This window comes from Panthera tigris, chromosome D4 (assembly GCF_018350195.1).
Source record: "Panthera tigris isolate Pti1 chromosome D4, P.tigris_Pti1_mat1.1, whole genome shotgun sequence".
Taxonomy (NCBI): Eukaryota; Metazoa; Chordata; class Mammalia; order Carnivora; family Felidae; genus Panthera; species Panthera tigris.
The window spans coordinates 85,403,286-85,429,477 of record NC_056672.1 but is presented as its reverse complement, the minus strand read 5'-3'; the positions used below and the strand labels follow the sequence as shown (position 1 = coordinate 85,429,477).

At 51.0% G+C, this 26,192-nt stretch overlaps 2 protein-coding genes across 6 annotated transcripts in view; both read right to left on the bottom strand.

The window, feature by feature from the left end:
- The window catches only part of LRSAM1 (leucine rich repeat and sterile alpha motif containing 1), a 39,870-nt gene that overhangs the window by 12,051 nt on the left and 1,627 nt on the right, over nucleotides 1–26,192 (bottom strand). For 3 of the 5 annotated variants that reach the window (XR_006210303.1, XM_042963332.1, XM_042963328.1), the window contains exons 3-18: nucleotides 25,785–25,889; nucleotides 25,311–25,367; nucleotides 24,481–24,525; nucleotides 23,382–23,459; nucleotides 21,949–22,017; nucleotides 20,176–20,260; nucleotides 19,052–19,173; nucleotides 15,969–16,059; nucleotides 12,883–13,013; nucleotides 8,510–8,539; nucleotides 7,952–8,074; nucleotides 7,521–7,660; nucleotides 6,556–6,600; nucleotides 4,552–4,622; nucleotides 1,544–1,643; nucleotides 97–184 (exon numbers count right to left, since the gene is read on the bottom strand). Coding sequence is in view for 4 of the 5 variants with exons in the window: in XM_042963332.1 (XP_042819266.1) it covers nucleotides 97–184; nucleotides 1,544–1,643; nucleotides 4,552–4,622; nucleotides 6,556–6,600; nucleotides 7,521–7,660; nucleotides 7,952–8,074; nucleotides 8,510–8,539; nucleotides 12,883–13,013; nucleotides 15,969–16,059; nucleotides 19,052–19,173; nucleotides 20,176–20,260; nucleotides 21,949–22,017; nucleotides 23,382–23,459; nucleotides 24,481–24,525; nucleotides 25,311–25,367; nucleotides 25,785–25,856 (1,347 nt within the window). In the remaining variant the exon portion in view is untranslated. The remainder of the gene's footprint in view (nucleotides 1–96; nucleotides 185–1,543; nucleotides 1,644–4,551; nucleotides 4,623–6,555; nucleotides 6,601–7,520; nucleotides 7,661–7,951; nucleotides 8,075–8,509; nucleotides 8,540–12,882; nucleotides 13,014–15,968; nucleotides 16,060–19,051; nucleotides 19,174–20,175; nucleotides 20,261–21,948; nucleotides 22,018–23,381; nucleotides 23,460–24,480; nucleotides 24,526–25,310; nucleotides 25,368–25,784; nucleotides 25,890–26,192) is intronic. The other 2 variants (XM_042963329.1, XM_042963331.1) reach the window with 2 other exon arrangements.
- Nucleotides 9,680–10,319, bottom strand: LOC107180753 (ATP synthase F(0) complex subunit C2, mitochondrial). The gene has a single exon (XM_042963333.1). It carries the CDS (start codon nucleotides 10,264–10,266, stop codon nucleotides 9,841–9,843), a length of 426 nt encoding a protein of 141 aa, XP_042819267.1. The 5' UTR covers nucleotides 10,267–10,319; the 3' UTR covers nucleotides 9,680–9,840.

Genomic DNA, 26,192 nt, shown 5'->3' with positions numbered 1-26,192 from the left:
CTGTGCCCACCTTGAGCCCCCGCCCTCACGCCCTTGTACCCCTGCCCCCCCTCGCGCCCTGGGCCCCCCACCCTCACACCCTAGGCAAGGGCTCACCTCCTGCAGGATCTGGCTGATGGCTTTGTTCTGATCCATCTGCTGCCATGACAGTATCTGCTGGAATCGCTCATCCATTTCGGCCATGCTGCCAGAAAGACAGCAAATTAATTCACTCTCTGAACATTTTCTGCCAAGGACCTTGGAGATCAAGACAAGCCATTTACTCATTCAAAAATACTCAAGAAGGACCCACGGTGGGGCTACACTCCGGGCGGGGCACAGACAGAGTTGGTCTGAACCCTGTGGCCCTAGAGGGAAGGTGATGGGAGTCCCTGTGTCTTGGGACTTGGGAGAGACCATCTCCGGGTCCGCTCATCCACCCCTCCATCAGAATCCCCTCTACAATGCCCTTTGAAGTGGTGGCCTGGCCTCTGCCATATCACCACCAGCATGGAGCTCCTGATCTCCTAGTTGAGCCACTCGGGCCATGAGAAAGCTCTCCTGCTGGGTCAAAACAACCACGTCCCACCTTGGGCCCCCAGCATTTCTCGCCCTGGTCGTGGAACAAGTAGAGTGCTTTGGGCACAAAAACTCAAACCCTGCATCCTCACGTATGTCCATACTTGGGCATAATGTTGGTTTTGAGTTTATTTCAATCCTCCAACAACTCCAGAGGTAGGTACTGTGACTTATCCCTGTTTTTCTGATAAGAAAACTGAGGCTCAGGAGAGAAACTAACTGGCCCAGCACTTCACGGTTACGGACAGAAGAAATGGGGCCTGAATGCGGGTCTGTCCACCACGCTCCTAAGCGTGATGTGCTACCACCAAGAAAGGAGGGAGACATGCTCCACACCTCACCTCTGTGAGGACACAGGGGAAGGTGGGGCGAGGGGGCGGGGGAACACAAGGCAGTCTGTGCTCCTGGCCTGTCTCCTGAGCCCCAACAGCTTTGCTTCCCTGGCTGTGCCGGCACATGTGGCTCCTTCAACAGACAAACCCACAAAGATGTGGTGAACTTGGACAGCCGGACCCCAAGCTGCCACCAGTGTGAAAGCGACTCCATTAGCATCCCCTCCAGGACACCCTGCTCCCAACCCACACGGACGCTCGATCACACCCCCACTCTGCCTGGGTTTGAACCCTGGCTCTGACACTTGCTAGATTCCCTTGGGTGCGTCACACCGTCTCTCTGAGCCTCAGCTGTTGTGACAAAACGGGGCTAGTAACAACATGGTCCCTCGTAGATTCAATAAGCTAACACACACCACATGGCGGGAACGCCTGGCTCACCGAAAGTGCGGGAGAAGCGGGGGTGAGCGCTGTCACTTTACCATGGCCTGACACAACCATGGGGTCCAGCTGGAAAAACCACAAAGACCAGTCACCGCCTGCCCCTAACAGTATGGCTGAGGCTGAGGCGGGAATTTCAGAGCCCAGCTCTCACCCCATGATCCTGGGTCCTGAGTCAGCACCCCAACTCAGGAAGCCTCTCCTTACCTTACCTGGAACAGGCCTGCTGGACCAAGTTCTGCCTCTGGGACTCGTAGGCCACCTGGATGAGCCGGTTTGTACAGCTCTCAGTCAGCATCTGCTGCATGGCGGCTGAGGAAACACGGGGGGGGGGGGGGGTGGGGGGGGGTGGGCTGAGAAAAGGGCACCGCTCCCGGGGGGGCCTTGGAGGGTTTGCTCATCACCCACCTCATACTTATCCTTAAAAAAACCCCACTTTTTTAAACGATGCAAGTAACTTACGCTTGAAAGGCTAATTGTAAAACACTGAACAGCACACACACAAGATCTTCTATCATCTGTCACCCAAAGATATTAATTTTGATACATACCCTTCCAATTTTTAATGCATATTTATGGATTTTTAAAAAATTAAGATGAAAGAATTGAAAGCAGAGAACTGAACATTCGTACACTCATGTTCGTAGCACTGTTATTCACAATGGCCAAAAGGTGGAAGAAAGCCAAGTGTCCACTGATAAACAAAATGTGGTATATACACACAGTGGGATATTTTTTAACTTTGAGAGAGCACGCATGCGGGGGAGGGGGCGAGGGAGGGGGCGAGGGAGGGGGCGAGGGAGGGGGCGAGGGAGGGGGCGAGGGAGGGGGCGAGGGAGGGGGCGAGGGAGTCCGGCCTAAGCAGGCTATGTGCTGTCAGCATAGAGCCCAACGTGGGGTTCGAACCCATCAAACAGGAGATCATGACCTGAGCCGAAATTAAGAGTCAGATGCTCAGGGGCTCCTGGGTGGCTCAGATGGTTAAGAGTCTAACTTTGGTTCAGGTCATGATCTCACGGTTGAGCCCTGTGTCAGGCTCTCTGCTGTCAGTCCAGAGTTTACTTCAGATCCTCTGTTTCCCGCTTTCTCTGTCCCTCCCCCACCTCTCCCTGACTTGTGCTGTCTCTCAAAAACAAACACTTAAATAAAGTCAGATGTTCAACCGACTGAGCCACCCAGGTGCCCCCACACAATGGAATATTGCTCGCAGCCTTAAAAAGGAGGGAAATTGATACCTGCTACAGCATGGATGAACCTCGAGGACGTTATGCTGAGTGAAAGAAGGCAGTCACAAAACGACAAATGCTGGAGGACTCCACTTATGTGGGGGTATCTAGAGTCATCAAATTCAGACAAAGTGGAATGGGGCGTTGTACAGGAGCTGGGGGAGGGGGATGGAGAGGAGCGTTTAACGGGGACAGAATTCCAGTTTGGGAAGGTTCTGGAGATGGCTGCGTAACAACATGAATGTACTTCGTGCCACAGACTTGGACAATTAAAAGTGGTTAAAACGGCAGACATTATGTTACATATTTTACTACAATAAAAAATTTTCAAATGTCACAGCCCTAAACACAACCACTTCTCATGGCCTGTCACCACCTCCCCATGTCCACAAGGCAGCGTGAGGTTTCGGCTGCAGGGGACGGCGGTGCCTGGATCACAAAAGTTTAGTTAGGTGATCTTCTATCTGGGGGCATTTGGACTCTTTTTGCCATTATTAAATGATAAACGTCCTTGCTCAAACATCCTTGTGCAGTCTGATTTGATTATTTCCTAAAAATAATTTTTAAGAGTACAATTTTAAGGCCGTGAATAAATAGGCATGTCCCTTTCTGCCTTCCAGAAACATGCTGCTGATTCACATCCCCTTTGGCAGTGCACAGGGCAGCCTGATACTACATATGTCCTCAACGACTCTGGTTATTACCTTTTCTTGCCTTTTTGTTATTTTTACCAAAATTCTTTCATTAGAAAAACACATGCTCATTTTCAGGGTGCCTGGGTAGCTCAGTGGTTAAGCGTCCAACTCTTGATTTCAGCTCAAGTCATGATGTCAGTTTGTGGGACAGAGCCCTGTGTTGGGCTCTGCACTGACAGTGTGGACGGAGCCTGCTTGGGATTCTCTCTCTCTCTCTCTGTCCCTCCCGTGTGTATGCTCTCTAAATAAATAAATAAACTTAAAAAAACTACATGCTTAGGGTGCCTGGGTGGCTCAGTCGGTTGAGCATCTGACTTTGGTTCAAGTCATGATCTCAGGGTTCGTGAGTTCGAGCCCCATTGGGCTCTGTGCTGACAGCTCGGAGCCTGGAGCCTGCTTCCGATTCTGGATGTGTCTCTCTGCCCCGCCCCCCCCCCCATGTTCTTTTTCTTAAAAATAAACACGTAACAACAAAAATGCTCATTTATAAGAAGCTAAGCAACAGGGAGGGAAGTTTGAAAGGTGAAAACAAAAGTTCCCAACACCGATACTATTCCCAATCTATTTACTGACAAATATCTTCTGGAGACGCAAACACAAGTTTTCTTTTTTCTAAGTGGTGGATAATTTACAACAGGGACGTTAAGGACACCCCAGCAGGAGGTAGTGAGGGGAGGTGGTGTGTGGACAGCGGCCGGCGCGGGGCCTGTGTGCAGCATTCCGCTCTAGCATCCAGGCTCGGGAGGATGGCGCCGTCCAAAGAGAGTCCTTTTAAAAAAGGAGGAACTGACTCCTGGCCTTCCTTGGCACGTGGCTTGATCCTCTGAGCTCTCAGGATCAGACCGGAAGCCCCCCCTCATTAAGTATGGACAGTGTGGTGCCCCAGGACCACCTCCTGGGGATGGCAGGACGGGCAGCTCCCAGGAGCCCAAGTGGGGCCGACCACAGCTCTTGACAACAGAAACCCTACAGCCTCAGTGGGATGTTCACTTAGTGCCAGGTGTTAGCTCATGTGACCTTCAGAAGGACACTAGGGGGCGGTAACAGTCATCCTCCCCAGTTAAAGGGAAGAACACAGAGGCTCAGAACAGTTAGGGACCAGTAGTGCCCCTGAGGTCACAGGCTTGTTCCTGCGTCGGCCTGACACCAGGGCCCACGCTCCAGGTCTGGACTTTGCAGCCTCCCTCAAGGACACACACTCAGCGCCTGCCGTACGTACAGAGAGAAGGCAGTCCACCCTCTGCCCCCAGTCAGACAAGCCCTGCTCCCAGGACCCCGTACCTCCCACCCGAGACTCACAGGCAATCTCACGCCTCCGCAGGTTCTCGGTCTCCTCCTGAGTGATGGACATCAACTGTTCCATCCTTATCCTAGAAACAAACAAAAAAACTCCATCCATTTTTGTTCAGCAGATGTAACATTTTCAACAGGAATCCCAGCAGATGAACGCCACCTTCTCCGGGAAGTCCTCTTCGATGTGCCAGCCTAGGCATGCTCCTGCTGGCATCTCGCACTTCCAGGGGACCCCAGTTACCTCCAGCCTTGTACACAGAGTATCTTGCATAAAAAGCTCAACATTCCCTTAGAAAAGTGGGCAAAGGACACAGGCGGCCACTTCACAGATGCTTAAATGCAGGGGACCAATAAACATATGGAAAGAGATACCTAATAAAGATCTTTTCACCTACCAGATTGGGAGATTAGGAAAACTGAGGACCACCCACCAGCAGCAGCAGCAGCAGCGAAGGTGGTAAAAAGGGCACATTCATGTCCTGCTGAGAGGAGTATAAACTGGCAAAATATCTTCTGGAAGGTAATCTGGCAAGACCTACCAAGAAGTCCTTTGAATATTTCCTACAAAAATATTCACATAAATGCATAGGGGGATATTTAGGAGATGTTCACTCTAAGACTGCTTATAATTATGAAAAACTGGAAACTTAAATGTCCACAGAGGACTAATCAGGATTTAGTCATATTGCAGAATATTCTACAGCTATTACAAATAAGGTTTTTGGCATTGAAATCCATCCACGATCTAGTAAACAGAAATGAAAAAGTATGGACGTACATGCACGTTGCATGTGTGTACATCGTTCCCCCAGAGTAAACTAGGAATGGTGGCCTGGAGGGAACATCTTCTAAAGTCTCTGTTGGGTCGCATTTTGTTGGAAGAAGCATGTAATCACCTTGGCCTCTTGCCCAGGACCACAGGCTGCTCAAGGGAAGGCCACATCTGGTGCTGCTGGACCCACAGCAGAGCCCAGAGGGCCCAACGCAGAGAGGGCACTTGGTAAGCACAAGCCAAATAAACCAATCGGCCACAACCCAGCTTGGCCTTGACCACCCGGGTCAAGCTGCAGTGGGCAGGTGAAGGGGCTACCCTGCAACCCCATGGGAACTCCCTGTGGGAATTCTTCCCAAGCAGCCAGGGGCCTAAAAGGCAGACACAAGGACTGCAGCTAAGTCCACGTTGCTATTTTGGGATTCCAGGGAACCAGGGGGGATTCCAGTTAATCCTGGCGGGGAGGGGGGCAAGAAGGCAAGACAGAGAGTATGGGGAAAGAAGAATGGGGGGCTCGTTCCTCTCAGCTACCATCTTTCCTAATTACTGAAGCTGTGCATCTCAACGAACGGGGAAAACACGAAGGAAAAAACCCAAAGATTACCACCTCTAATTTCTGGTAAACCACTCAGGGTGGGTCCTTTTGCTTTCTGAGCACAGATACGTGCCACGTCATGAAGAAATTGTACACTGTTCCGCCTCAGTTAACTACAGCTCCCGGTTTTCTACTCCATAATGGATTGTGTTTCTCTTAATAAGAAATAGATTTTTCTCTAATTTAAAATTTTTTAATGTTTGTTTATTTTTGAGAGAGAGCGTGAGCAAGGGAGGGGCAGAGAGAGGAGACACAGAATCCGAAGCCGGCTCCAGGCTCTTAGCTGTCAGCACAGAGCCCAACTCGGGCTCAGTCTCACAAACCATGAGATCACGACCAGAGCTGAAGTCGGACGCTCAACCAACTGAGCCACCCAGGTGCCCCTCTAATTTTTTTTACACTAGCAATATAGTTGGACATTGCACATATTTTTGTGTCTCAATTTTTCTCAGGAACGTACATGTGTGTTCAACTTGCAGGCAGTGATTTATTTTTAACCCAATATTCCCTAAGGAGGTGAATCTCCTTACAGCTTTAGGAAAACTTTCTGGCATAATCCTTGAGAATCACAAGACGTTATCTCCCCAGACCACTGCCTCCACCACAAGGCAACGCCAAGAAAGGGCTAGAGTGAAACACTAACCTTTCATTTTCCAGCGACTTCAAGATCTCAGAACTTTTCTTCTGCCTGCGGAGACAACCATAAAGGGTCCCTGCAGTAGCCACCTGCAGGCCTGTTTGCAACAGAACCGTTCTCCCCTTCGCTGCCCTGGCTGTGCAGAGCGGGCTTAGTAACTGGCCCAGGCCCCTCAGCCCCGGAACTTGGGGCTCTGTGCCCTTGGGCCAGTTCCTCAGCCCCGCCAAGCCCCAGTTCCTCATCTGTAAAAGGGGATCATAATAAGAAGGCTTCATGGAGTATTCGTAAAGAGTGACTAAGAGAACATACACAAAGTGCTTGGCACGTGAGCAGCATCCAACAAATGGTAGCTTCCCGGGACACCCCGGAAAGGAGAGCATGCTGTGCGGCACGCGGCAGGCTCGCTCGGGCCCCACGTGACTGCTGTGTGATGGCCCCGTAAGGAAAAAGCAAACGGAAGCCTGGGAGCAACAGGGGATGTGGCACACCTGTTTCAGGAGGCTTTCCACAAGGGACCCCAACTGGACTCTCTCAGGCTTCTTGACAGCTCTATCTGGCTCCCTCTCCCCCAAGCCCCACCAAGACCTGCTCCCAGCAGCCCCTACCTTGGAGAGCATTTGTTAAGGCAAATCTCACTGTGGGTAGAATGGCTGACCTCACGGCAACATGTTACTTGGAACTCGAAATATTGGAGCAGGATGTGACCTCAACTCTCCTATTAAACCCACTCATTTTATAGATGGGAAACCCGGGGGCATGGGTCCCACGACAAAACACAGACCAGGTCATGCCCAGATTAGATGCTTTTCTTTTTGGGTTGGTGCAAATTGTAGCACCAAGATTGGACCCGAACAACGAAAACCTTGGGGCAGGAGTGAAGGCTACAGGGGAGAAATGGACCCCTACCCTGGGCTCTTCAAAGGGTACCACATGGGGGGAAGGCCTCTGGGTTTGCGGACTGGGAGCCTGACCTCTGATTCTCCTGCAGGAGTTTCTGGATCCGGTTGGCGATGTTCTGCTCCGTTTGCTTCAGCTGCTCCTGCAGCCGCTGACGCTCTGCATCCAGGTAGCGCTGATGCTCACTTAGGCCCTGCTCCAGCCGGGACTGCTCCTGCAGCGGGACAGGTGGCCGTCCTGAGCCAACACCAAGGATCCCTGCACAGGTTTCTCATCCCTGCCCTGCCCTGCCCGGCCTTCCTGTTTGATCTTGGACCAGGTCTTCCCCTTGCTAGGCCTCGGGGTGTCCGTACACACAAGGAAGCTGGGCTAGGTGAACCGTAAGGGCCCCCGGGTCCGGGAAGATCCAGCGAGGGAGCTTACCGCCACCGCCTCCCCATAGCAGAGGGCCCCCCCCGGTAGGGAGGGCACAGGCAAGCCTGACCCCACGTGGCCGCTCACGGACCTCCTTGACCGTCTGAAGGATCTCGTCCTTCTGATTGCTGCTCTGCTGAAGGAGCTGGGCATGTTCTCGCTGCCCGAGTTCCAGGCGCCGTTCAAACTCGAGTTTCTCCAGCATCTTCTGTTCCTGCAAGAATGTAGATCCCGGTGATGGTTGGCTAGGCTCCGTGGACATTTGCACATGGGAGCAGGGGGAATCTACCCTTCACCTCTGAATCGTGCAGGCTGTTAAGTCTTAAAGCTGAGTAGTAACTCCCCTTCCTGGCCCCCCCCACCTGCCTGCCCAGGGCCCAACTGTAATAAAACAGGCTGGTCCCTGGCAGAGACTAGTGGTTTAGAGTCGGGGGTCTCTGAGCCTCAAGCTTCTCATCTGTGAAGGCGAGATACCTGGTCACCCACTGAGGCTGCGTAAGCATGTGGCGAGGCCATGTGTATAAGAGGAGAACTTTAGTTTACCCTCTAATTTAGAGGCAGGAAGAACTTGCTCCCTCCAATCTTTTCTAATAATTGAGATCTTTGATAAAAACAAAAGTGACCGAGGAGAAAAGGAAAATTTTCTTACCTTCCTCTTCTCATAGTCTGAGAACCTATTCTGGGGAGAAAAAAAAGACAGTGGTGAAGAGGAGGTAGACAGCAGTGGGGTTCCCCAGCATGTGGCCAGAATTGCCGGGCAGCGAGACCCCATTCAGACTCTTGGGAGCCCCCTGAGACATTGCATCAGAATGGTGGGGCGGGTGGGGATGAGGGGGTAGGGTAGTCTGATAAAGGGTCCCAGATGGTTCTAGTGGACACCAGGGCTGAGAACCACCTGGTTCGGCACACCGTGGGAAGCTCTTCAGGACAGTTCTAGGGGTACAGGACTGAGAAGGGAGACCAAGAAGTGAGATACGTGGTTCCCTGTCCATATAGCACGCCCGCAGTGCCCCAAAGCTCTAGCCCACCAAAATATTTGGAAATGCACAAAGGTACGTGTGCTAGTTCCTGTAGAACTTTTTGTTAAGATGTTAGAAAAACAATTGTAATGTTTATTTTTGAGAGAGAGACAGAGAGAGAGAAAGAAGAGTACTTGAGCAGGCACGGGAGGGGCAGAGAGAGAGAGAGAGAGAGAGAGAGAGAGAGAAGTACAGAGGATCCAAAGCAGGCTCCACGTTCATAGCAGCAAGCCTGATGTGCGTTTCAAACACACGAACCGTCATGACCTGGGCCGAAGCCGGACACTTAACCAACTGAGCCACCCAGGCACCCCCTTGTGGAACTGTTCTAAAGAGTGAAACATTGGCAATAACTCAGATGCCCAACAGATGGTTACTTCAGTAAGTCATGGTACATCCGTGCAACGGACCACACAACTGTCAAATAAGGGGGCGAACGTGGGGAGCTACCCAGAAAGAAGTCTGCCATGTTTCACTGTGTGCAGCAGGATTCTGTTCTGGTCAGAGAGGCAACAAAATTCAACTCTGAGTTTTGAGATGGAAGTCAGTTTGTGATGATGACCTCAGGAGAAGGGGTGACATTCACGTGGTTTATGTATATCTGTATTGTTCAGACTTGTAACACGGAGTGTGAACTATTCTTGTACTGAAACAAGACACACACACACACACACAGATTTTTTAAGTGGCCTTGTACTTAGTTATCCAGCTTGGAGGCCAGGATCAGTCTCTATCAGAGCCATAAAAGCAACACACTATAAGGAAATCAGATTTGTCCCATGCTGAGGTAGGAATAAAAATTTTTTTTTTTTTTCTTATTAATACAGTATTTATTTGTCTTCCCTCTGTCAAACCCTGAGCCAACCATTTTCCCCAGGCTGCCTGGGGAGGTATAGGAAAAGGAACATACAGGGCAGACATGACACGGGAAAAAGACCTATGGGAGGTGGAGACGGCTCCTTCACATGGCGAAGAGGATGAGAAAGGCCACCATCAGGCAAAATAGCCCCATGGCCTCCGAGAGGGCAAAGCCCAGAATGGCGTAGGAGAAGAGCTGCTGCTTCAGAGAGGGGTTCCTGGCATAACCAATGATGAGGCTCCCAAACACAGTCCCAATTCCAGCCCCAGAACCAGCCACCCCAACTGTGGCAGCCCCAGCCCCAATGAACTTGGCTGCTGTGTCGATGTCCCTTGAAGCAGCGCTGGTTTGGAAACCGCGGCTAGGAATAAGTGAGGTCAGGGGACGTGGGGCTGCCCAGCTGCTGAGGCTCTCATCTGTCAGTGTCTCTGGTGGTTTTAGTGCCACTGCAGACAGTGATCGGCTCAACAGCTGAGAGGTGCTCCTGACCAAGAAGGGGGAGGAGACGAACTTTGCACAGGTATACATTTTCAGGGGATGAGGGGCTGTGGCAGGAGAGCTGCTCCCAGTGCACAGAAGACAGAGAGAGGAATAAAAATTTTTAAATTAATTTTTAATTATACAGATAGTATCTGGGGCATCTGGGTGGCTCAGTCGGTTAAGCATCTGACTTTGGTTTTGGTTAAGCCACAAGGTCATGATCTTGTGGCTCAGGAGTTCGAGCCCTGCATCCAAATCTCTCTCTCAAAAATAAATACACACAGGGCAGGCACCTGGGTGGCTCAGTCAGTTAAGTGTTCCAACTTCAGCTCAGGTATAAATAATATCACGGTTTGGGAGTTTGAGCCCCGCATCGGGTTCTCTGCTGTCAGCATAGAGCCTGCTTTGGATCCTCAGTCTCCCTCTCTCTCTGCCCCTCCCCTGCTCACTGGTGGGTGGGCATAAAAGCGCTTGCTCTCAAAAATAAACATTAAAAACTTTATAAAAAATTATACAGCTATTATCGGAATACATTTTCCTTATAAAAAAATTAAAACACAGCATTTAAGCATTCCCTGACCATTCCCCAGCCTGATCCTGGTTCCCTCCTGCCCCCTGCCATGTAACTACCATTATCAGACCCAAGTCCACGAATCTACTTACACAGAATTTGTGCCTTTGGAAAATATAGAAGATTTGTCTGTGTGCTCATATATAAATACATGTTTTGATGGAGGCATAATTCACATACTATAAAGGTCATTCTTTTTAGTATGCAGTTTTAGGCATCTTGACCAATGCAGTCATGTAACCATCACTGTAGTCAATATCTAGAACAATCCCATCACTCCCCAAAATTCCCTCATGTCCCTGTCATAAAATTGCACCCCGCCTTTAATGGCTATTACTGATCTGTATTTGAACCTCCTAAGCATGAAAAGGGAAGTCTATATTCATCATGTTCTAAAACTTGTCCTTTTCACTTACCCATGTGTCCTATGATCTGAGCCTGCACAGATTTAGCTCATGGTATGGATGGGACACGGGTGGCTCAGCCTTTACCCACCGATAGACATTTAGGGGGCTTCCAATATTTTACTACCGCAAATATGGCTGCAATGAACATTCTTGTAAATGTCTCTTTACACAAGGGTCTCTCTGGGGATACATACTGAGGAGTGGGACTGCCGAATCACGAGCTATTTGACCTATATTATCAGGTTATCTTCCACAGTGGGAATACCAGTTTCCATTCCCAAGAGCAATTTATGAGGCCATGGTTTCCCCACACTGTGGCCAGGAAATTATCAAAGTGACATCTGTGCCAATCTGAGGGTGAAATGGTATTTTGTTTTAATTTACTGGTCTCTGATTACTAGGGAAGTCGGGCATTTTTTCGTATTTACTGATCATCTATCTACACAGTCTTTCTTCTTTTTAAGTAAGCTCTGTGCCCAACTCTGGGGGGGGGCTTGAACTCATGACCTTGAGATCAAGGGTCACATGCTCTGCTGACTGAGCCAGCTGGATGCCCCTCATCTGTACTGTTTTATTCTGTACAGTACCTGTTGCTATATCTCTGGCCCACTTTTCTTCTCTTGGGATGGTCTTCTGCTTCACTTTAATGCTTTGGAAGAGTTCTTTATAACATATTCAGTCTGCTAATCCTGCATCAAAAATGTTTGCTGCAAACATTTTGAGAGGAAAAACTGACCACTTCCCTAGGTAGAAATCTCCCCCTCTCTAATTCTCATTGAGCCGCCAGCAGACAGACAAAAGCACGAGGCATTCACGGTGGCCTCTGTACGACAGGGAAGGGTGTCACCAGGGAACTGGAGATTAATAACAAGTCACTGGAAGATAAGAAGCCAAACCTGAGGCAGTTGGTTCCCCCTCTGCCTGCCATCAGACGCCCCGGGCTCTGAGCCCTCTGTGGGAACACAGACGGGGCCAGAGGCGGTCTCTGTCTGGTTCCAGTGTCAGGTGATGCCTGGCTGAAGTGGTAAACCCTGGCCAAGCTTCCTCCTCCACGCCGGTCCCAACGTAGGTCACCCCCAGGAACCAGAGAGGGCCAGCCTGTTGCCGTGCTGACACACGTGCTTCTCCTCAGACGGAGGACAGGAGAGCAGGACAGGCTTCCCGTACAGCAAGGGGCACCGAGAGACAATGAACAATCCAGACACGACCCCCCACTCTCACAAAGCTTCATCCATCAGGGGAGACAGCCGTTAAACCATCTCCCACATGAGTCTTCACTTAGAGCTGTAGAGGTGCTCCCAAGGAGACGTGTGGGCACCGAGACCACATGGCAGGAGACCTGACCTGGGCTGGTGTGGGGGGAGGGGGAGACTTCTCAGAGGATGTGGGGTCTAGACAGAACTGAAGGATGAGATGGAGTTAGTGAGAGGTGAGTGGAGAGAATTCCAGATGGGGTGAACTGCAAGTTCAGAGGTCCCGGGGAGTTCGGGAAACAGAGAGGAACCTGTTTGGGGCGGTGGTGGGTGAGGCGGCATAGAAGGCCTCCTGAAAGCATCTAAGCACGCTGGTCTGAGTGGAGGCGAATTCTAGTTCGACGGAGGAATCCAGGGCCTGCAGCCCTGAACAGCCCCCCAGTGCCCAGGGCCTCCCCTCCACAGCACATGTCAGCAGGCAAGCACACCTTACCTGCCATTCTGCCTCCTCCCTGGAGAATCTGTCTGTGGGGCCGTCGGGGCTGTCCCAGGAAGCGTCAGCCCCATCTTGCTCCAGGACTGGCAGCAAGTACTGAGAAGGAGGGTAGTAGTCCAGCCCTGACTCTGCAAGAGACGGCACAAGCTGACCGGGAGAGAGGGGACAGGGTCGTCCCCTCCGTCAGCCCCCACCTTCCTCCCCAGCATCCTGTCCCACCTGCCTGGTCCATGGCTCCCCTGCCCCGGACCGGACTGGGCCCTCCATCTTGCTCGCCCTTCCCAACGTCAAGCACTCGGTAAGCGGCAGCTGAGTGAATAAATAGGCTCGCCAGCTGCCTCTTTACCATCCACGTGAGAATGGGGCGATGAGAAAGCGTGAGATTAGTGGAGAAGGCTGTGTGTGAGACCCCGGGAAGACGCTTGCCTTCTGTGGCCCTGCGTATTTTTCTCCTGTGTAATTTGACAGGGCTCATACCCGTCACCCATTTTTGGGTGGATTGTTTGCCTTATTGTTTTGTTTGCCTCATTCTTACCGATTTATGCTCTTTACATATTGTAGCTAATAACCTTGGGCCTATAATATATATTGCAGCAATCTTCTTCCGGATGGTAACCTGTCTTTTTAATGACAGGATCCTTTGGGGGTAAAGAACTTTTAGATTTTAATATGGTCAAGGTTGTCTTTTTCAAATATAAATGGGAAAAGAAACACTAAAAATGGCTAGTAAATACATGAAACAATATTCAAATAACCAAGAACGTGACTTTCTTGTTTATCTGTCAGAATAAACAAACTGACAAAGCTGGTGGAAATGACACCGAGGGTCACTTGGGGGAAGGAAAAAGGGTCTTCTCACGGGAATGTAAGCTGGCGGAGCACACAGCGCTTGCCCCTTTGCCTGCCAGTCCCACTCTGCCTGCCCTGGAGGAGTACTCCCACGGTGCCACAGAGGGGTGGGTTAAAATGTTCGTGGCACTGGGAGACTGGAAACCACCTCATGCTCACCAGCAGGGAAAGGCTACATAAGCTGTGGGGCTCCACCACGTGAAATACTATACATTCTTTAAAACAAGCCGGATCTGGGGCACCTGGGTGACTCAGTCAGTTAAGCGTCAGATTTCGCCTCAGATCATGATCTCGCGGTTCGTGAGTTCGAGTCCCGATGTCAGGCTCACTGCTATCGGTACGGAACCTGCCTGGGATTCTCTCTCTGCCCCTCCCCTGCTTGTGCTCTTTCGCTCTTAAAAATCAAATAAACGTTTAAAAAAAAGGTGGGGGGCACCTGGGTGGCTCAGTCGTTTAGGTATCTGACTTCAGCTCAGGTCATGATCTCATGGTTTGTGAGTTTGAGCCCTGTGTTGGGCTTTCTGCTGTCAGTGCAGAGCCCGCTTCGGGTCTTCTGTCCCCCTCTGTCTCTGCCCCTCCCGTGCGTGCGCACTCTCTCTCTCAAAAATAAACATTAAAAAAAAAAAAAAAAAAAAGGCAGATCCATCCATTATGAGGCAGGAAAAGGTCCAAGACCGATTCTTGAGTGAAAAGAGCAGAATCACAACAGCATGATACCTTTTGTGGGTTTTTAAAAAATATTTTTAAAAGAGCAAACCCAAAAACTTTACGTAATAATGTATATGTACTACACTGTTTAAATAAACAGATCATTTCTTAAGCTGTGTGGTGGGTATACGTATGCTCACTGCTTTATTCTTTGCCTTCTGTACACCTACAAATGGCATAATTTAAAAATCTTTTTAAGGAAAATAAAGGGTTTGGGTTGGGAGATGGGTGAAACAGGTGGAGGGGATTAAGAGCACCCTTATCGGGATGAGCACTGAGTCCCGTATAGAATTAGGCCAGCAGATCGTACACCTGAAGCTAACTTAAGGCTGTGTTAATTATACTTGAAGGAAGAAAGAAAGAAAAGAACATGGTGTAGCTCAGCCACTGGCCAGGGTGCACATGAGAATCACCTGTTCCTCAAACACTAATCTGGTAGATGTGGGGCCTGAGTAGCTGTTGTGTGGTGTGAAACTTTTTTTTTTTTTTAACTGAAATATCACATACACACAGAAAAGAGCGCAAAGTCTTCACGCACAGCCTAATGAATGTTTATAAGTGGCTTTCCAACTTTATGGCTTGCCCTTTCTTTCCGTAAGTGGTGCCTTTTTGATGTTACTGAAATCTAATTTATCAGCCTTCCGTGGTCAGTGCTGCCTGTCTCCTATTGAAGGAAGAAATTAAGGTTCTTTTTTCCCACATGGATATCCAATTGATCCAGAGTCATTAACTGAAAAAAACCTTTGCTTTCTTTTCTGGTGGCTTTGCAACGGCACCTTCGTCACCCACAGCTGACCGCATGCATGTGTCTTAGCCAAGTTCTAGAAGTTCCCCAGGTGACAGAAGCCCCTAATTAAGAATATCAGCCTGGCAGGAGGTGGCTGGATATACCGCTCCCACCCTCGGGGCACCTGGATCAGCGGTGGCCCTGGGTTTTCACTGCACTGCCACTCCTCCAAGTCCAGTCCACTGTGGCCTTTGTCCTGGTTGACCCCATGCCCTCCAACTTGTCCCTGGCTTCCACGCTTGCTTTCTCCACTCCCTTCTCCTCCCTGCAGCTGGAGTGAACTTTGTAAAAAGCAAACTGATCAAAGCCCTCTCCTACTTGATACGAGGCCCAGATGGCCTCTCCGGCTTTACCCCATTTTTCTTTGTGTCGGCACCCAGCCACTCAGCTTCCCCTGCGGCATGCTTCCCACTGCCCCCATGCCTCTAGGCCCTTCGAGGGGCCTCTCCTCCTGCCAGCAGCAGCCTTCTCTCCTTCCTAAGTGTTAATCACCCTCAGGTTTCAGCTGAGCCACTTTCTAGGACCTTCCCTGAGGACGTAGCCTAACCAGTAATTACATTTCCTAGTGTGACCATCTGTTCTGCCTGTTTCTCCTGCCAGATCTGAAGAGCTCCAAGCAGGCAGAGACGGTGGCCTCCTGGGTCTCTGCTATTCCCCCGAGCCCGGGCTGGCACAGGGCAGTTTCTGGGACCATGCTTACTCACTGAGTGAAGGAGGCAGGCTGCCTGCCTGGTTTTACCTTTGCAGAGGAACTGCTGAATGGCCTGGGTCCCAGCACTGCACACCTCCTGTGGGGGGTAAACCATGGACGAGGCGTCGAGGCTCAGAGTCTGCAGACACAAGGGGAACCTCTTTATACGTGTTGTCCACTTTGCTGGTCAACACGACCGCAAAGCACCTGATTTAGTTATGAATGTGTGTGTTTACGGTCTCCTCTGCCCACGGCAGGGGCGGCTCACCTGTCTTGTTCCTGCTGTGCCCCCAGCATCTAAAACAGAGCCTGGTGTGCAGTCAGCACGTGATTAATGTTTTTGTATAAAAATATAAGTGGACAAAAAAGAAACTGTATTTGTATAGAATACACAGAAAATAAGATTCCGTATTTGTTAAAAAAAAACATTCTCTCGCGTTAGTGTATTTACAAAAACAATTTGGAGGAATATATATCACGCTCAAAACCGTGAGGTTTTCCATTTTGTTTGTTTGCTTACCCAAGCCCTCCTCCTGCTACCCTCTCAGTTCTTCGTGGAGGCCTCCTGGATCTCGCAGAGGCCTCCTGGATCCCAACTGTGGGCCAAGCGCGGAGTGCCCAGTGCATGCATGAGTTACCTAAGGCCCGGATCAGGAGCCTGTACCCTCCGTGCCTGGGACAGACAGGCCTGCCAGGCCAGACAGGACAGGCCAGACAGGACAGGCCAGACAGGACATTGCTGAGTGGGAAAAGCAGCTCGGTCGCCCCAGCCCTGGCCAGCACAGCCCTTGCGCCCAGAAACACGCACTGCAGTGGGGAGCCTGCTCTGGAGCAGAGCACCTGACTGCCGGTTTGGGGGGGCAAAGCCTAAAGAAAACTAACCCACATGGGTAATACTGGTCACCGACAGTAAAGTGTGGTGGACGCTGGGGCCGTGCCACCCAGTTTGGTGGCCATGAGCCATGCCTGGCCACATAAGCTTACTTTTTAACTGAGTAAAATGAAAGAGAATTTAAAGCTCGGTCCCTCGGTTGCACCAGCCACACGGGACACACAGTTTACAGTGTTTCCATTAGCTGCGCTCAGCCGCTTGGCCCTGGTGTTAGACTCCAGCTCATCCTGTTCTGGATGTGCACCCTCGAACAGGGCAATTGATGTCTCTGAGGCACGGCCCCCTCAGAGGTAAACAGGCATGTCACCCAGTCCACAGGCCGTCTGATGGGCAGTATGAGACAACGTGTGAGAAAGACCTTGGCCTTAACCTAGAAGGGCTGCTTACTGTCTCATCCTGAAAAAGGGTTTGCCCAAGGTGCCACCAAGAAGGTCAAAAGCTTTCTGTAAAGGCCGGATGTGAAACGCTTCACTCCCTGCACTCCCTCTACAACGGCTTCAGAATCTGTGCCGCTGTGAGCTGTGTGCTCCAATGCGGTGGCCACCAACCACGTGTGACTTAGTTTATTAAAATGTAAACTAATTAAAACTCAGCACAAGTAAATACATACCTCCTTGGTCATACTAGCCACACTTCCAGTGCTCGAAAGCCACATGTGGCTACCAATTTAGGCCACACAGTCATTGAACATTTCCATCAGAACTGCAGAAAGTTCTATTGGACAGCACAGAGAATAACCATGTCTCGGCCTGTCTCTCCAGCTGGCCCGGGGAGAGGAGCTGACCACCCTGTCCCTTCTCAGGCAAGCTGTCACGGCAGGAGGGACCAGCCTCTGGCGTTAGCCACCTCCCTTTGCTGTCTACACGTTCACCTGCCCACTTCTGATACAGAGGCCGATGCTCAGCAGTCTGATCTGAGAGGTAATTCACTGATGGCTCATCAGAGGATTCTGAGATGTTGGCCAGACTGTGTGTCATATGGATGGATAAGTCCCTGTTCCAGAAGGTTGAGTTGCACAGAGGTGAAGAGCACGGGCCCTCAATTCAGACTGCCTGGCTCTCAATCCTGTCTCTGCTATCACTTGCTCTGTGGACTTGGGCAAGCTCCTTAAACTGTCCATGCCTCAGTTTTTTCATCGGCAAAAGGGCACAGTAGTATTTGCCTCACAGGATTTTCATGAGGATTCAGGGAACTGATGCAGGTTAAGCACCCAGCTTTAGTAAGCACCAGATAAACATAGGCTGTCTGGTCATTGCGACTGTAAGAGCCCAGCTTCCCTGCGGGAGCTGCCTTGTGTCAGTGTCTGTTAGGGCCTGGATTGTGTGCCCCCTGAAAACACGTATGTTGAAGTCCTACTCCCCCTGTACCTCGGATGTCAGTACATTTGGATAGAAGGTCTTTAAAGAAGTAATCAAGTTCAACATGAAGTCACCAGGCTGGGTCCTAATCTGACATGAGTGGTGTATTCATAAAAAGAGGAAATTTGGACACAGCCACATAGGGAAGGTGATGTGAGGACACACGGAGAAGATGACTGTCTACAAGCCAAGGAGAGAGGCCTCAGAAGCAACCACCCCTGTCCACACAGTGATCTTGGACTTCCAGCCTCCAGAGCCGTGAGAAAATAAACGTCTTGTTCAAGACACCCAGCCTGTGGTACTTTGTTACGACCGCCCCAGCAAACTAATACGGTGACCTAGGAAGAGCTTGCCCTCTGCCCCCTGACCCCTGCTCTGATGAAATCTACTTTCTACACCTCCAGGCAAGGCCGCTCTCCCGTCACAGCACTCTGGGCTCTTTGAGACCTGGACCCTCCAGACACAGCAGCTTCCGACCACATCAGATCCCTCCTCTGCCCTCAGCACGCCCTGTGCTCTCCACTTCCTGCATTCTTGGTACTGTTCCCTGCACCTGAGTGCTCCCTTTTCCGTGTCTATTTCTCCAGAGCCAATCCTCTCACAAGGTCTGGCTCGAACACCACAAAGTGCTCACAGCACACCTCCCGCAGGATTCAGCCTCGGGTCTTCACTCTAGGAGCGTGCTCCCCTGCCTCCGTCACGGCAGCAGAAGTCACCTAATGACAACTGTTCGACATCGGTCTCTCTGTGAGCTCCTAGAGACGTGCCCGGAGATCCCTGTGAGCCCAGCACACCCTGACCAGGGCAGGCATTCGGGAACGTGGGAAGGGGAAGGTGGGCGGGCCAGAGAGGACCCCAGGCGAGAGCGGCTCCCCACTTACTTCCAGGGTTCGAACGTGCGCCAGCAGCTGTGGCAGCCTCTGAATCTCGTTCTCACTGATGTCAAGGGTACGTAGGCTTCGAAGTTCCCCCACGGTGTCGGGAAGCTCCCTCAGCTTGTTATCTGCAGAGACCCCAACGGCACAGCTCGACCCCCGCCCCCAAAGCCCCTTCACCAGCTTCCTGCCTGACACGAGTCCTGCTAGGACTTGAGGGGAAGTGGGTGCCTCACTCTGAGCCTGGGGCACGTGCCGGGTCCCGAGACCTGAGGCTCTGTGAGGAAGAGCAGCATGGTCGAGTTTCGGTGACCTGGGTTCAAGTTCTTACTCCGCCACTCACTAGCTGAGCGCCTTTGGAAAATGGACTGTACTTCCTTGGGCCAGTTTTCTCATCTGTAAAATGGGGATAATAATGCTATCTGGCCTCAAGGGACATCAAAGGGTTCAATGCAACTATGCACATGCAGCCCTCAGCACAGTGCCCACCCCATAGTAAGTGATCAATAAACACGGCGTCATTATATCATTCGTATGTTACAAAATGAGTAAACTGAGGTGTTTTGTGCAGAAAGTGCTTAAGGACCACAAGAGGACATGAGGAGCCAAGGGCACGGGAGGAAGCACGATGCGTGTGACTCTGGGCTCTGTTGCTAACACACGGGGTGGTCTTGAGCAAGTCGCTGCTCTCAGCCTCGTTTGGGGAGCACACCTCCCTGTCAGGGACTCGCGAGGCTCGCCGCACCGCTGACTGTGGAAGCAGTCTTCCCTGTGTGTCGGGCCCTGTCAGAAGCGTTACTGCGGCTCCTGGATGCTCTCCCCCACCAGGCCGCCACTCCTACCGCTCCTCGTTATTACAAATACGAGTGCCCAGGTCCCGGGAGCCTGGCTGGCAAGACGGTCTGCCCTCCTTGCTGTAAGGCCCTGGCCCTGAAGGGTCACAGGAGCTCTGCAGATGCCCCGCCTCTAGTTACCTCTAGGGACAACAAGGGTCAGTCCAGCTTAAAGGGACGCCCTAGGACTGGCTGCCTCATGCTCAGTGGTTCCCAGGAGGAGTGCTCTGTGGATGTCGGGCTGAGACAGCCTCGAGCTGACTGGGAATCACACAGACAGGGCTTCCTGGCCCCTACCTTTCACGTTGAGGGTCTGGAGCTGGATCAGGTTCCCAATGGAACGTGGCAGATATGTCAGTTGATTCCTTTCTACGTTCAATACCTAAGAAAGAGGGACAAATGACATGAGAACCCACACACGAATAGTAGTGTCTACCCCTGCTTTAGGCCAGGCATCACCTGGGCACTACACACACCTTCATCTCCTCCTGACAGCCTCATGAGGAAAGCATAAACTGTCAGGATCCCCTTTGAGAGATGAGAAAACTGAGGCTCACACTGATGAAGTCACGTGCCGGAGAGAGCAAAGCCAGACCTTGAGCCGCTGCTTGCTGAGGTTCCGTCCCTTATGCAGGCCACAGAATGCCCGACAATGGACCCGCGATCAAGCAAGGAGGAAGAAGGGGACTAGCGGGTTTGGGGATCTGGGGGAGGCAGCAGTGACAAGGCTCTAGTTCTCCGAGTGTTGGGGGAACGAAGCTGAGATGTGTAAAGGCAGCAGGATCTGCTCGGGGCCTCAAGGCTAGCAGCTGGCGATGGCCCGCCCAGAACGCAGGCTTGTTGGATCCAGCAGGCCACGCTCCCTCCCGGATGCGGCACTGCGGGGCGAGCCAGGCCAACAGGGTGACAGGCTATGGACTCATTAAACATTGACGCAATGGAAAGCTAAGCAGCCGTTACAGATAATGTGGCAGATAAATATTTGATGAACCAAAGGATGGCTCTGGGTTATTGTCAGGTATCTGCAAGTTACAAGGCAAGGATGCACCGATTCTATAAGAATGTACACGTTTAAAAAAAGTCCCCAAAGATCCTCCACCCAGGTATTCACCGTGGCTTTCCAAGGGGTGCCAATCACTACTTCCCCACCACGTGTTCTCTGTGTGCCGTTGGGCAAGTGACCTCAGCTTTCTCCTCCGGAAAATGCAACGGCATCACCCAGGGGTTGCTCACTCACTTCATTTCCTGGTCTCCTCCATGTTGGAGGCAGTGCGCTAGCTGGGGTGCTGCCCTCAGAGGACTGTGACTCAGTCAAGTCAGCAAACACTTGATTAGTAACTATGGACTGTCCTTATGCTCCCAGGGAAGTAAGCGGGTGTAGGACCAAGGCCGATAAGGTAGATCTACTTTGACAGGGAGGTCGGGAAAGCTTCTCAGGGACACGTGGGCTGAGAGATGATGAGTCGCTCAGGCCGAGGGAAGAGGAGAGGTCTGCGTGGACAGGCCCTGCCACAGTGGGGTGAGAGGCCAGGAGGGGTTCAGGAGCTGACTGCCGGGAGCGACGGGGACAGGAGAGGAGGCTGGAAAGCAGGTGGGCCCGTCATACAGGGTCTGAAGGGGCTCAGTGAAGAGAATGGGTTTTAATCTCAGTGTGGAGGAAAGCCGCTTCTTTCCCTGTAAAGTGGGGCTAATACCAGCACCTGCCTCGCAGCAAGGCTGTGAGGAAACATATCAGAGATAACACGGGGGAAATGCTTAGCTTGCAGTGGGCTACGACTGACCAGGACCACAGTGAGAGGCTGAGGCAGAGCGCCGGATCCATCATTTCCTGTAAGTCGTGGGGGCTTAGAGGAAATCCCAAAAGCACATGCCAAAAGTATGGTATAGAGACTCCCACAGTTCGGACTGCCAAGGCCAGGGCGTCTGAGGTCCCTCACGGGAAAGGGGCAGAGGCAGCTAGCACCAAGGGCAGCCCCGGGGCTGAGCACAAGGAGAACTCTCCAGGCTTGTGCGACTGCAACTTCTCCCTTAGGCCATCAGAGGCGGGTTCTGTGCGTCCTGCAGCCATACCTGGAGGGCGGTCAGCTGCCCTATATCGTCAGGAAGAGCGGACAGCTGATTATCGTGAAGATCCAGAACCTGCAGAGGGAAGACAAGCTTAAGCCCTCAGTCACCAGCCGAGAAAGCCTGCAGATTTCAGGTTCTGGAGCGAGAAGATGCCGGGGGTCTCTTCTTGCCTCTGGTGTTGGAACAGAAGGCTCTAACTCTTCCTCTCCAACTAAAGGATAGTGTATTCCATCTCTGCTCCGTTTCCAAAATATTATACCATCTCTTTCATCAGAAATTCATTTAAAAAAATTTTTTTAATGTTTATTTCTGAGACAGAGAGAGACAGAGCATGAGTGGGGAGGGGCAGAGAGAGAGGGAGACACAGAATCTGAAGCGGGCTTCAGGCTCTGAGCTGTCAGTACAGAGCCTGACGCGGGCTCGAACTCCCAAACCGTGAGATCATGACCTGAGCTGAAGTCGGTCGTTCAACCGACTGAGCCAACTAGGTGCCCCATCAGATGTTCATTTTTAACTGTTGAGCGAAAACAGTATGCTATAGAACAGTACGGGTAAGTATTCACGTTACAAAGGAAAACTCCCCACAGTAGAATTATATTATTTATGTAGAAAAAGACTACCAAATATGCAATAAAATATTGATAGCGGTTCTCTGGAGTGTGGAATTATATACATTTTTCCTCCTTTTCTTTGTTTAACTATACTTGTTAATTTTTTTAACAACCAAAATGAGCAAACAAAGCACAGGCAACACACTGGAGTAGGTACATATGTTTCATACACATACGTATGAAATAGAAACATACGTATTAAATATACATTTGAAATACATATAAAATGTTACTTGTTTTACGACAAAAATCATGAATGTTGGGCCAGAATAACAAAGAGAAGTAAAAACTACCCCAACTCCTATAAACCAGAAATAACCACGAAAAACACTTTGATGCCTGATGTTGCCATCTTCTCTTATTGTGTGTCCCCACTGTCATAGCTCATGTTCGTGTGCAATAATCCTGAGGCCACCTATAGGTCACATCGCATGTGAATACATCCCAGTCCCTGTTCTGGAGAGGCTGACAGTTAGGAGGGGGTCAGCCTAGACACAGGGCTTTCACACACTGACCACATGATGCCTGGAGCCCCTCCGGGGCCTTCTCTTTTGGGCTCATCAGTTTCCAAGCCCTCTGTGAGTTCACCCGCTCTGAGTTTACAGTTTGCCTTTCTACCCATCCTGCAGGCTCCCCAAAGGCAGGGCTGGTTATCTTTGTAACCCTACCCCACGCACAGTGCGTAGAAGGTGCCCAATAAGTTGTGCTGATCCCACCCGAGCCTGACTGTTAAGTTAGGCCTGCATTACCTATAACAAAGGGAGCTTGGCTGCCACCTGGAGCACCAGGCAGAGCCCGTGACACGGGGGACAAGGGCCCCTGTACCTTGATGGTTGCGAGACTCAGGAGGCTGCAAGATTTAGGGAGCAGATAAGTGAGGTGATTCGTGTGGACAATCAACACCTGTTTGGAAAAGATTTGTGGCGCGTTAGCCTGAGGATGAGCAGCGAGCAGGGGCAGCCAGCTCAGCGTGCGAGGTATGGCAGAACCCGCCTGCCTCTGCTCTCCCGGACACTGCGACGAGGGATGTGCTTCAGAATCATGGAACCTGCAAATGCAGAATCACATGACCTGAAAACCTGTAACTTCGAGGGTGAAGGGGATCTCAGAGGCCTCATTTTACCTTCCACCCTGAGGAAGGTCCCTGTGCAGCTGTCCTGATCTGAACCTTCCTTGGATTCAGCATCTTCATGTAGGAAACAGAATAATAAAGTAGCTGCCTCCAAGGGCTGGCGTATGATTAAGAAACTAACAGACAAAAAGCACTAAGCCCAGGACTGGCCTGGGGTCCGGGGCTCAATTCGTGTCATCTGTTGCTTTTTCTATTTGGCACCGACCCTTGCACAGAAACGTCCAGTGTCAAGGAGCTCACTCCTGTGTTGGTATGGAACACTTTTTTTTACCTCCCTTCGTTTAGAATACTCTTAGCTGTCTGCATGCAAAGTTGTCATGCCTTTCTGAAAATCATTCATTCCGTTCTTAATTTCTTCTGGGTGACCAGCATGAAATGAGTATACTTTTCATTACGATTAACAACGAGGTCACCCAGTGTTTACTGTGTTAGGCATCATGCCCAGTGCACTTGCCTTTCTACCTGCCCACCTCCCTACCTGCCACTCAATTCTCACAATACGGTTTCGAGAGTAGAGCTGGGAGTGTCTTCATTTCACAGATGAAGAAACAGATGTAAGAGTTGGTGGAAGTTGCCCAACTCATGAGAGGGGCAAAGCCAGGATGTGACCCAGGACCATCTGACCCCAAAGCCTGCTCTTCTAACTGTGCAAACACCTGCATCGGGCTGAAAGGGTGAGAATCAGGGAGAATGGAGGTGCCTGTGCCAAGAAGGCAGCTCCTAAAAATCCCACCCGATTTGAAACCAGCAAACACGCATGAACGAGTCTCTGAAAATGAGGATTCAGCTCACCTTTTTCTGTAGAACTTTGCATGTTGCAAAAGCCCCAAACGGAATCTAAGATGGGAGAAAGAAGAGTCAGTGCCTCCCCTCCAGCCAGTTTTTGTTTCCTGAGGAGCACACATGTGAGGGGGGGATGGGGCAGGAGGTGATCAAGTGCAAAGTCCTCCCATGGAGGGCAGCACCAAGCCGGGAGGGTGGTGGGGCACGCTGGTGAGGAATGCCGCTGGGGACATGGTCAGCCCTCCCTTATAATCAGCTGGCAGGAGACTGCCCTGCCCGGCCCTAGCCCACACACCATGTCCATCATGAGCTCTATTGGGGCAAAAGAAAGATCTCTGGTGCCGGGCACCAGCTGGAGAGGCTGGGGAACCCCAGAATCCTCCAGTTCCCTGGAAATCTGTGTGTACATTTTCTTTTTTTGATTAAAAAAAAATTTTTTTTTTCAGAGAGAGCACACGCAAGTAGCGAAGAGCAGAGGGAGAGGGAGAGAGAGAATCTTAAGCAGGCTCCGTGCTTAGCACTGAGCCCAACATAGGGCTCGATCCCACGACCCTGGGATCATGACCTGAGCCAAAATCAAGAGTCAGACACTCAATTGACTGAGCCACCCAGGCACCCCTGTGGGTACATCTTTTAGACTCCTTGATTCTAGGAAGACTATGTTGAGGCCAACAATCATCTTAATTATTCTGAACAAAAGCAGAATCTAAGGAAACTTCTCTTGATTAATGCTTCTGGCCTTTTAAAAGCCCCAGTCCACATCTGTCTCTCTCAGGGACATGTGATCCAAGAAAAAAAGGACAGATCAAATTCATAGACGGAACACTACCCCAGTTTACCTCTGAGAGCTCACATTTAGAGATGTCAAGAATGTCATCTGCCCCAGCTTCTTTTGCCTGAGGGTGAAAAGAATGATAAAAAGTGTTCAAACAAAACACCCTTGCAGGGTGGACAGACCAGGCAAAGAAACACAGGATTAAGGACCTATAAGAGACCACGGACACCATCTGGTTCACCTCATCCATTTTGCAGGTGCGCCAATGATCCCTGCTTTAATGGGGCTTGAGGTCCAGCAGGGAGGAGTGAACGAACATGGAATGACAACAGGGATCAGTCTTGGGAGGGAAGCACAAGGCACTCCTGAGCACCTGACAGGCAGCCTTGTGGGTCTGCCTTGAGTCAGAGATTTCCTCTGGGGGTTGGGGAGGCAGGCAGGAGGGAGGGAGTGCACGGCTTGTTTGAGGATAGTGTAGAACCCTGTTTCATGAGGGCAGAGGTAGAAATGGACGCAGAGGAAACCCAGTTTCCCTCACCAGACACATCTGATACTCCAGGCGTTTCCGAGCCTCTTCACTGGGTTTCCGCTTCCGGAAGAAGAGAGGCATTCTTCCTTTCCCCCCGGAGTAATCTTCACGACTCTAGGGCACAGGAGAGAAATTAGGGCCTGGGGAATTTGTGACACATCCAGGACAGGCAGCCACAGGAACACAGAACACGTAGCTGATCTGCTGGACCGTATGATCCTTGAGGGCAGGGGGTATGTCCACCTTGACCATCAATCTGTGCCGTGAGCCTGGCACAATAGGTCTTTCTAAGGATGCTCTTTGAGAACTCCTAGCAGATGGGACTGATGAATCACTTCTAGTTCCTGAAACACTATAAGAGTGGCAAACCAAACACGCAAGGCATCGGCCAGCCATGACCTTGGGGATTTCAACCAC

Excerpts from the sequence above, each read along its gene's own strand:
- LOC107180753 (XM_042963333.1), bottom strand. The coding sequence starts at position 10,266 with ATGTATACCTGTGCAAAGTTCGTCTCCTCCCCCTTCTTGGTCAGGAGC.